At 41.1% G+C, this 12011-nt stretch overlaps 1 protein-coding gene across 1 annotated transcript in view; it reads right to left on the bottom strand.

Annotated features, from left to right (window-relative positions):
• Positions 1 to 11694, bottom strand: part of ptpn9a (protein tyrosine phosphatase non-receptor type 9a) — a 34616-nt gene extending 22922 nt beyond the window's left edge. Inside the window, exon 1 of the mRNA XM_033968116.2 lies at positions 11123 to 11694. Within this exon, the coding sequence (XP_033824007.1) occupies positions 11123 to 11155 (33 nt within the window). The 5' untranslated portion in view covers positions 11156 to 11694. The remainder of the gene's footprint in view (positions 1 to 11122) is intronic.
• Positions 11695 to 12011: the final 317 nt, after the last annotated feature.

The following is a 12011-nucleotide window of genomic DNA, read 5'->3' as shown; positions in this document are numbered from 1 at the left end:
GTGCTCACAAGACTACACCTGTAAGGAAGTTCATGCAAAAAATACTATTTATGCAGAAAAAGCACAACGAAACAATGTAACTATATAAAATGAAGATGAAACTTGGATCATGAGTTTAACCTGTATTTGCATATTTACATACCAACTAACAGATTCATTTCTCCTTTCTGTAGTTGTCCCATATAAATCCTTGAAATAAATAAATAAAATACAATTATTGAATATGATTCCAATACAGCCCTTTTATGTCTTTAAAAGAAAAAAAGGCTGAAAATTATCCTTACAATCATTACATATTATAACAGGTTGAGCTTCCACCATTACATCACATCTGTGACAAATATGACATGGCCTGGTCCAAATCTTTTCAAAATGACCTATAAATGACCAAATTCTCTGTAAATCAAGTTGCACATCAACAGTTTGCAATAAAATGCAACTCCCAAGTATGTAGCAACAGTTCTCAGTAATTCTGAAAACTTGCCAAGCAAAACTTCTATATCTTTTAAAACTTGATTAGGCCAGCGGTCCAGCAGTCTGTGGGTGTTTGGATAACTACACTCATGTGAAATCTGGCAATCAATACAAAATACTCCAGAAATGAAACAGAATGTGGGTTTGACACTGCTGTTTCAAACCCACAGCTCTTACAAGTGTAAAATGTTTGTTTATAGTAAGACTTCAATCATAAGATTTAATCAAAATCATGATTTGAAAGAACGCAATCAGCAATTCACAAAGGCTGACATATTTGAAGTACAATCATTTTCTCCACAAACAACAAAATGTAGTCTTGATCGGCATAAAATGCCCTCCCCATGTCTCCACGGGTCTTGTTCTGCATTAAACTGCTAACCCTGTAGTTTAGACCTGTACAATCATGAACTGACAAACACAAGAATCAGATTTCCGAACATATTTCAGTCTTTTTATCAATTCTTCTAGATGCATTTAAACTGAAATTTGAGCACAATCACATCATTGAATCATTACTTATAAATCTAATTGAGGCTAATTACACTGTAAACTTGTAGTTAACATAATAATATTTAAAGGTTTTTGCTCTTACTTCCTGGTTGGACACAGGCAGCAGATGTGCTATATGTAGAGGCAATTACATAAATGTTACCTGGCAACCATAGTGTAAACATGGGTCAAAACCTCTGAAACGTTCAGTGCAGTTATGAGCTGGTGTAGGAAAAAGTACAACCAGGGACTGACTATGTATGACTGTCCCCGTCAAATAAAATAAAAATGACACAAAATACATGGACATCAAGTTTATTTAGCCAAATCCATGTTTAAACGGTCAAAAAATGTAGTTCCTTGCGCATATGAATTTTGTGTTTTTGTTGTTTTTTTTTCCCCATTTGAACTTGAAAACTTTAGTCAGGATGTTATCATGGACATGGTAAAAATAACCCCTCAAATCATATGACAAGTACTTTTTACTTTTCAGTCCACCAATCGAAGTAATAATCGGAAAAATATGAAAACCTGTCATATGCACTTTAAGATACAAACTGCCACCCCCTTATTATTACACAATACAGAACAATGCAGGACAACCCAGCCCCTCCTCCTTCTCCTCCTCCTCCTTCTCTTCCTCTTTGCCAGAGCTTGTTCCATTGATTTTCCTGGAAGTCAGTTTTGGAGTTCCGCCCGTGTCCCTGACCTGTGGATATCACCGGCTTCAGTCATCATTCCCAACACCAAATTCTTCTCCCAGCTTTTCAGGAATGTGCTGCATGACTAAAGATGTCAACACGAGCTGCGATTGGGCTCAAACTGGACGGAAAAATGTGCCAAATTAAACTATTGTCCCCGGAGCCGAGTTAAAAATAAGGAGCTTAAAATACCAGCGTCAGGCTCTGGAGTTTGGACCTGCAAACTTCACCTACACACAGGACATGCAACACTGACTTAAGGGATTTTATTTTTGATATTCTTTCATCATTAGCTCTCTTGTATTTCGTGATTCATGCACGTTTAAGCAATCTTCATTCTTGATAAAATGGTAACATTTTTACATAGCGCTTCTCCACCTTCAAAGTCTCTCAAAGAACTTTACATCACTCACATTCATACACCAGTGTAGGTGAGGTGGGTTAAGTGTCTTCCCCAAGGACACAATGACAGCATTCATATGTGGGAGCTGGAACCACATCGCCAACCTGTGGGTCATTGGATCTGACCTCTCAACCAATGATGTCGAGAGTGGGATTTGAACCTTCGGATCAGTGGACAAAGACCAACTGAGCTACTGCTGCTCGTTTGCTTTAAAAACTACTGTTCTCAGCACTCACTTTTTGCACCTCTTAAGTCAATGGAGCCATTAGACTGGAAAACAAAATACAAGAAAATGCACACCATATACTGCACCTCTGTCACCCATTTTAAATCATTATAATCCACTTTGAAAATGTGACTTCACACATACGTTTTTCGTTTTGGCTGTGTCCTCACGTCTCCACAGAGCCTACAGAGGAGGCAGTGAGCAGAGCCGTGGGGAGCAGGAAGTCCAGTCTTTGAGCTGAATACAAAATGATGAGATAGAGGACTCCAGTGTCCTGCTCCAAACAGGGGCTTTTAACATTCAGGAGGAGCGACAGGGCTGCACCTGACAGACTGCACCTGACAGAGGCTGGAGCTAGACTTTAAATGTGCCAAGGCTGTGTGAGGTTTATAGGTTGGATAAAGATTAAAAGATGTGTTAAACTATAACTAGATTGTATTTGACATTTTGTTCATTGTAAACTTATATTGATCCAAAACTGCTTAATCAAAGAAACCCATTGAGTTCCTATTCAAAACTGCAGAAGTGAATCACCATAAACAAGCAGCAACTTTTCATTTTAAATGTTTTTGTTGTTGAGAAATGACTATGGAACAGTTTTGAACCCTGCCTGCACGGCCCAGACAGTACACTATTTGAATGATCACACGCAAGTACAGAGAAGTGGGTGGAGACGGGGGGGTAATTGAAAAATTAACTTATTTTGAGTACTCAAGCCTCAAACACAGGACAACACAGGATTATTCAAACATGCATGAATCAACCAAAATACAGCTCTGAGCAAGACAATGATGTGGGAACACAGCACAGTAGGTCTGCTTTAAACCATGTAAATCACAATATTCATCCAAAATGATAATGGGGTGAGGGAAGTTTGGGAGTCCCTGCTTAGACTGCTGCCCCCGCGACCCGGCTCCGGATAAGCGGAAGAAAATGGATGGATGGATGACTAAAAGAAACAACTCCTCTGATTTCCAAATTAGAATACTGCAGTGTCCAATGGGAGCTGACAACGCCGTAAACGTCATCCCAACATAATCAGCACATCTGATGGAGAGCATTTACCATTATTGGGATCTGATCTGCATTATAGTGAGACAGTGACTTCGAACCCCCACTTACTACCCATCTGCAACCACCATACTGGCAATATTTTGTAGTATTATAAGATCCAAAGTGGTCTAGTTTTACAATTAAACTCAGGTCTAATTGCAGTTCAAATTTAGATTGAAGGGACTGGCCAAAATCTTATGAAAACATTGTTCTGAAATGAGTAATTTTGTCTCACGAGGTTATGTGACATGAGATTTTTTTCCATGCTTTTAGAACTGGATTAGACAAAACATGGTAGTTGCAAAAAGCAGAGCTAAAATGACCACACAAATACATATTTTTTTGTGAGGCCATAATTGTGAACTAGATCGCACTGTCTACAAGCAGAAGTAAATGATGAACTAATACTAATACTTTGTAAGGAAACCCAAGTCCTGTTTGAGAGTTTGGAGCAGGTCAGGTAAATATTTGTGCATCTCCATTGGATCAGTTTAATCTGCAGACCATCACCAAAAACAAACTCCATCCTCAGACTCCAGCTCCAAGGATGAGACTAAAACAACAACTGCTTTTATCTGTGGGTTCAATTTGAAAAATAAAACTCGACATTTTTCTGGCAACTCCAATAAAGCTCTGAATCGGCTCCCATTGGGCTCTGCAATTTTCCAACACATAAGTTCGCAGTCTTGTTTCTTAATTAGTTTGTTTTAGATCAATGTTGAGATTTAAAATGTCCAAACAACACAGTGATCCACGGGAGTCATAACTATATTGCATACAAAAGCATTTTATCTTTAATGACTCCAAATTTAGATAACAATGCACATTTTAAACCTGCCCAGACTTAAAGGTCCTATATTACACAAAATGGACTCCTGTGAGCTTTAAGCCATGTTATAATGTTGTTACTTCATCAAAAATGTACTTGGAGTTGTGTTTTCTTTCATTCACACATGAGGGTTTTTATCAACATGCTTTGTAATGTATTTGTTACATTGTATAGAACTATTTCAGACACTCCAAACCATTATTCATACGTTATTTTCTCTATTGTAGCCACAACTGCCCTGGAGTAGCCTGAAGGAAGTGAGGCTGCCAATCTCAGTGATCCGCCCCTCCAACCACAACCAACATTCACACACCACATTCATACATTGGGAAGGTGGATGAAGTGTTTTGCCCAAAGGCACAGCAGTTTCCACTAGAGCCATTGCTGCCCCACTGTGGAACCTGGAATTCCCAACAAATCTCCCATCAAAGTACTAACCAGGCCCGACCCTTCGCAGCTTCTGAGATCAAACTAGATGAGGCATTATTGAGAAGGTGGTATGACTCCAGTAGGGAATCACCAACTATTTCCAAGTACCCTGTGTTGGGAAATATTGCTTAGCCCGGAAGTGCGTCATTGAAATGGGGACCTGGGCTATTCCCATCATGTACAATTCCTGGGAGGTTAATCCAACAAATTTATTCCTTTGTCAGCTTTCAAATTGTCATGGCTTCCCAGAATTTGCCGATAATGCCATTTTGATGTGCCTGGACCCACATTCCTGTCGGAAGAAGTCATCTTGAAATACGTAGGCTATTATCGTCTCCATGGAAACATAGAGCAGTGGTTTATGGGAAATGAAGGGGGCAGACTGCGGCGTCATCCGGCACCTCCATTCACAAAGCACTATTGAATTACATTATCATTTTATGGAGAGTCGTGATTCAGGCCTTGGCATCTCCTCCTTCCCCGAGCGTTTGATTACACATGCTGCCACTGTATAATCTATTTACAGCTGCAGAGAAGTCGCCCCGCTATTGTTGGCACAGGCCAGGTCTGGATGGTGGAACCAATTTGGCACAAGTCAATACCAAAACAGGAAGTCAATAACGTCACAATCTCCCAAATGAACGCTTTTACCAATGCATTCTGGGAATACAGAGACCGTGCTGAAAATTGTACAAGATAAGCTTTATGAGAGGACTGACTCAACATTTCTCATGTGACCTCTGACCTCTGAAAGTTGTGCCACTCATAAACTAATTGTGGTGAATAATTTGGATGCTCGGAATGAGCTGGGAAAGTGAGGAATAAGTTTAGACAGCAGAGATCAGGTACAAGTCTAAATGACAAAGTCTATTGTTCATGTTCAGAAAATTACTATAGGACTAAATAAAATTAGATCTCTTCAAATGTGTTAACTGAGGTATTAAAGCAGGCTTATTGTGCTTGTGTCTGCTAATTAGTTATAATCTATGACATGTGGAACATTGTTATAATTTGCAAAATTCATCTAAAACAACTAAAGAAACACATCAGCCGACTTCCACGTCAGAAAACTGTGGTGTGAGCTGACATTGTCATAAACGTCATCACAAAGTGCTGTGTAGATGTCAGCACCTCCATGAATAGATGCAGGTGACACTAGTGAGCAGCAGATTTTTTTTTCATTTCTACCAAAATTACTACACACCACCACCGAGTCCTACTCATATTCCCAATTAAGAAAATAAAATTGGAGAACAAAGTAAATACAGAGCAGACAGAGCAGTGGCGTGTACCGCTGATGGTGAAAACAAGGATTGATTGGCTATATAAGCGATTAAATATTGCTCAAACAACGCACAAGTCACTCAAAATACAAAATTTGGCTGAGTAAATGTTGAGGGGAAAAGATAATAACATGGTTAAAAGCACTGAAAAGTCTATTTTGCAGAATAGGTCTGGTTTAACGATGAGACAATGTGAAAAGTCTGTAAAATGACCAACAAAATGCAGAAATAACACTTTATTAAAGATCGACCAATATGGGTTATCGATGTATCAATGCAGATATCGAAAGTTTGGATAGTTAGAAACCATGGTGGACGACAGCATTCATCTGTGGGAGCTGGAATCGCACTGCCAACCTGTGGATCAGTAGATATGACTGCTCTCCCTGTTACATTTATGTTGAGACTCAAACAGCCAACCTTCAGACTGAGCCACTGTCGCCGTCTTTGATTTACGTGTTCAAACAAACTTATATTTCCAGTATGGGCAGATATGTTGGTTTTTAGCACATCTCTGCACTTTGTATCCCTATTTGGACGTTAACAACAAAACCTTTTTCTCCCATACATTTTTATTGATATGCAAATGTTGAATCTTCCATTTTTACTAACTTTTGTATTATTTATTTGAATAGACCTATAACACAGATTAATAATTCAGTAATCTGATGCAGGTCTCACAGTGTTTATAGCCTAGGTTCCATTTCAATCATCTCCACATCTGCACCCTTCTGGACTAAACCAGGTCAGATCCAGATCTGCAGGGATACACAGAGTCCTGAGTGTGAGCAGTGGTCCTGGTCCCACAGTTTGAGACTCTCTCGTCCTTTATCAGACTCTTGTGTGGAAATGCTTTTAACAGCTGCCTCCTCCTCTGCTCTCCCAAAGCTCCTGAGACTTATGCACATGCACACGTCTCGCTCTCCTCCTACCTCCCCTTCCATCTCCTCTATTTCTTTTTTCTCCCACTCCCATTCTCTCGCTCTTTACTCCCTTTCCTTCCTCTCACCATCTTCTTTCTACCCCTTGTTTTCTTATCCTCCCTTTTTCTCTCCATTCTTCTATCCCTTCTTTTAACCCTTTCCCCCAGTCTCCTCCATTTCTCAGTCTCTCTCTGTCTCCATCTCTCTCTCCACCTCAACTTCACCCTTCCTCTCCCTCTCCCCTCTGTACCCATTTTGTTGCTCTTGTGCGTCTCTCTCTCCTACCTTCTATCGACCCTCACCTCCTCTTTCTGTCTCTCTAATCCATTCTCCTCCCTCCTTCTCTCTCCCCCTTGCTTTTCTCCCTTTCACTTCCTCCTCCTTTGCCTTCTCTCTAGCTCCTCTCACTTGCTCCACCCTCCTCTCTCCGCTCCTTCCCCTCTATACTCCCTCCTCCTCCTCCTCTCTCCCTTACCCCTCTCTTCTTTCTCCTCACCTCACTTTTCAACCTCTCAGTCCTGTCTCTGCACCTTCCCTTTAGCCCCCCCTCTCTCGTCCCCCCTTTCCCCCTCTTCTCTCTCCCCCTCTCTTTGTCCTTTCACCCTCTCTCTTGCTTCTCTCCCCTTCCCTCTATACTCACAGCTCCCCCTCTCTTTCCTCACTTTTCACCCTCTCTGACCTCCAACCCCATTCCGTTTCTCCCCATCTCTCTCACCTTCTCTCTCTTGCTTTCTCTCCCCCTCTCGCTCCTACTCCCTTTCTCCATTCCTCACTTTTCACTCTCTCTCTCTTGCTCCTCTCCCCTTCCCTTCTCTCTGTCCCTCCCTCTCTTTCCCTCTTTCCCGCATCTCTTCCCTCACTTTTCACCCTCTCTCCTCTCTGCTCTCTCCCCCTTCCCTTTATCCCTCCTCTGCCCCCCCCCTCTCTCTCTCTCTGTACACTGGGGCTCTCGTCCGGTGCAGTGGAGGGGGCCCGGCTCAAACAGGAAATGGAGCAGCCAGATAAGGCTCTGAGTGGGACAGATGATCAGAGGCCAAACACACACACTCCTGCAGAGCACACACAGATTCTCAATACATTTGTGAGGAGGAAATTATGGTCTGCAAATAGGTTTAATATTAAGAAGGAGGATAAAACTGATAAGAACACACTTTGTTTCGGCTAAAGGGGACGTATCCAAGTGTTCAGCTCCACGGTAACGCAATGTGCACATCAGGAAATCCTCAAGGAAAAAATACAGAATGGATTTAAACACATTTTCAGGAGCCTGTGATCAATACATGTCCAACTCTCTCATCTCCATTCCAACCCTTTCTTTTTCTCTCTTTATCTCTTCATCCATTTACACCCTTCCCTTCAGTCTCCTCTCGACTTCACCCGTCCTCCCCCTGTATCCAAATGTTCAGTTCCATGGTAACACAATGCGCACACGAGCGAATACTCAAGTAAAGTCAAAGTTGAGTAACAGATCTTCAGACAGAGCAGAGCCTCCAGTTAGCTTCACCCCCCCGTATCACACGGGAGTCGTTCTGGATGGTATTTACTGATGGTCACAGAAATACAGTCCTCTTAAAAGGCAGCGTCTTGTAAAGTAGAGTCTAAAGCAGAGTCTAACGAGTGAGATTACACCGGGGCTTTTATAGTTCTCCTTTAGTGGGAGTCCTGCACCTCTGTCTGAAAGCAGGCCACGCACAAGAGATACGGCCTTGACCAAAATGCAGCTGCTACATCTCAGTTTCCTGAGGTCAAGTTAAGTGGAAACTACTACACCTCAGGGTCATGAGAAACAGAACGTCTTGTACCTTAAGAACGCAAACAACGCATTATATTTGTGTATTGTTCACATTAGAGACACACTGATATATGAGTTAGCCGATATATCGAGCTGGTATTTGGCCTTTTAAGCGTATGTACTATCGGCCTTAAATCTCCAGCACAGGTTGATATTTAGTTTTGGTGAATCTGCTGCCTAGAACATACACACAAATCTTTAAATTGACACTTAAATATGAAGAATGAAGAGAACGCTGCACAAAATGTGGCTCCACAGCTTTCTTACAGGTTAGTGGTAAAAAAGGGCTTGGAGGGAAAATCGGTATCTGGCATGAAAAAAACATATCGGCCGATCTCTAGTTTTCATGTGTACCCTTGTGAAAAGCGCTTATAAACTCATCACAGTGAATAACCGGCTGGGTCTGATTCAGAAATAGTAATACCGCGATGTACAGATGGACAAAGAGGTAAGCCTAATTCTTTTGCTTTTAAATTCTTATGATTTTAGGACATCTAAGATCATTTCTCATGAGGTGACGTGAGGCTTTAGGCAGGGTCACAGTGCTCAGTTCATCTCAGGTCTGGATACATACACACAAAAGCCCATTCATTCACACATGCATTACTTTCTGAGGCCACTGTGAAACAACTATTTCACTTTTGTTTGTTTAAATTGACAGAGAAGACGCTGAACTTTGTGCCAGTTTTTGTTTCGTGTGGATAAGCCCGGTAATTACAGAGATATGAACCATAAACCAGGTCAACATCTGCAGTCTGACAGTTACACAGCAAACTCCACCATAAAGTTCTGACCCGTCTCCAGCTCAGGTTAAACTAGACGGATTTTATGATGTTGTGATGTGCCTTGAACGCAGCCTATAGAATAAAACTCTGTGGCAGCATATTTGTGTAGAGATTAGTCAGCAGTAATAACAGGCTTTGGTTGGATTTGCTCTTTGCAGTGAGAAAAAAAATGACTGACCCCGTTTACTCTTCTCTAGTGGTGGAAGAAGTACTGTTTCTTAAGTAAAAGTACAGATACGGGAGAAGAAAAAAATACTAAAGTAAAAAGTATCACATGAAAAAAAATCTACTTAAGTAAAAAATATTGAAGTATCTGTTTAAAAAATGGACTTTATGTGTGAAATACTTTAACTTTTTACTCTTATTGATGTTTTATAAAGCTTCAAATGTAGCAATTTTGATACAGATTTTGTTCAACAGAAAAAAACTGACTCGATTGCTTTTTCCTAGCTGTTTTTATTTGTACATTTCTGATTGCTCAAACTACGAACGTGTTAAAAATAAACCCTCAGCCTTTTCAGCAGGACTCAGACAATAATAACAAAAATACTTTTACTTTTCAGTCCTGTTCAAAAATGCAGTAGAGCAGAAAGTACAGATACCTGCTCTCAAATGTGGTGAAGTAAAAGTTAAAACTATCCACATTAATATCTACTTAAGTAAAACATAGATACCTAAAATTACCCAGGAATAGTCATTCAACTTGGAAAATATAACAAATTTAGATTTTATCACCATTAAATTTGTGTCTTTAAAAAGGTGCACTGTGTAACTTTTCTGCTCCTGTCCCTGTCATCTGCTTGTCGATCAAAACGCTATAGCTCTGCCTGTAAATGTTGAGTTTGAAGTGTCAAAAGTGAAGTAAACGGATCGCAACATTAATCCCAATCAAGGGTACAAATATTGTAGCACTTTTGTGGGCACTCTGCAGGTCGAATCATGTAATCAGCTCGTACTGTGTGTCTTTTATTCTTTTATTTTTTTAAACATTATACCAGCCTAGTATCTGATTTTTCATGTCTCCAAAATGAGTATTCATTTTTGGATATGGGCTACATCTCCCCCATTATTCACAACTGCAATGATGCTATGAAGTCTCCTAATCTCTTAATAAGATAATCATCTCTTTTATTGTTGTTTCTTGTTTTGTTTAGACAATTTATATAAGCCAGTTACAATTAAAATAGTTCTATTGGCTTTATACCAACTATTTAATGACACCTTTAGCTTCTTTGGAAATCCTACAGGGGTTGGGTTACAGCAGGTCAAATAGGCTCAAAATATGATAACACAGGAAGGAAATGCGAATTAAATAACAAGGATTTCTTTCTGATAGCCAAATAGACGCACAGCTTTACGCACAGCAATCCCCAGGCTGAAACTTTCCACTGACTGACTACTTTTCCTGTATAAACAACAACACGCATTCAGCCCCTGCACAAAACGCACGGAAATGTTCACCTCCTGGCCCAAAATGAGCCTTTAAACGCGCGTATATGCCCCATTTATCAACACTAAGGCTTTGTTTTTGTGGATTTGGAAGAGGAAGCAACCTGGCACTGATGCAACAAGAGCAATAATGCGACAGAAATCGATACAACATTTCCGTTTTACGCGTTTGAGGGCGATTTCGTAACGAACCCGGGACCATTACGCACGGAAATAGTGTGGAAATAGTTGAAATTGTGGACGTAAAATTAAAATACGAGGATAAAATTGACTTGTGGCCTACCTGCTCTTCTTCCACCGTCAACGTAGCTGCCATGGTTCAAGTCGCAGATCACCTTTTGGACGAGAGACGTGTCGTTTTCATGGAGTGCGCACGGGTTGGGTATGTTTAGAAAAATTGCGTTGGGTTTTGCGTCCCTCTTTTGCTAAAGGCTAAACTCATTTGCTACAGCGGCCTGGTATTACCCTGGTATTCCTGGAAGTTGTTGAGGGGAAAACACCAGGCCAATTAACCCCAAATCTCCTACATCCGAACGGGAGAGAAAGCTTGCGGATGTTGTGTCAAATTTCACCCGAGAAGACGCGAGACAAGTCGGGGGGGAGACGAGGGTAGAGGAGGGATAGATAGATATGCGATGGACAGCAGAGAAAAGCTTTGTTTAGCTGTTTTTCGATGCTAAACGGATCATATCGACAGCTGAAGCTCTGTCGCACACGCCGGGTCACGTCTGCGCAGTGAATGCCATCAATCCAGCGCTGAATGTCGCCTTTATGTAGCCAGAGATCCCCAGTGAGGCGCAGAGGAGAGGGAGGCTGTGACCAAGAGGGGGGGTAATGCCAAACGCGCTTTTCCACAGGTTGCTCTTCCCCCTGGCGGTGAAGGTTGGATAGGACAGGCTCACGACCTCCGCCTTCATTCATAAAAAGAGGAAACAAGAGCAGAGCATGCGCCATTTTGAGAGTCATTTCAGGGGAGTGACTTGATTTGACTACAGGTTCAAGTGGGATTAAGAAATAAAGCTTTTTAAATTCCTGTTTTGAATGGTTCACAGACAAGAAAGAGGTTTAGCATTTTTGCAGTTGGTCAGTTGCGTAAAAGTACAGGCCTAGAGTTTTAAAAATAGGCTATTTAGTAGGTCTGTGCAGTAGTGAAGTACTCATTTCCATTAAAG

The sequence above is a fragment of the Periophthalmus magnuspinnatus genome, chromosome 6, assembly GCF_009829125.3.
Source record: "Periophthalmus magnuspinnatus isolate fPerMag1 chromosome 6, fPerMag1.2.pri, whole genome shotgun sequence".
Taxonomy (NCBI): domain Eukaryota; kingdom Metazoa; phylum Chordata; class Actinopteri; order Gobiiformes; family Gobiidae; genus Periophthalmus; species Periophthalmus magnuspinnatus.
The sequence above is the reverse complement of the archived record's forward strand: the minus strand, read 5'-3'. Positions and strand labels throughout refer to the sequence as shown.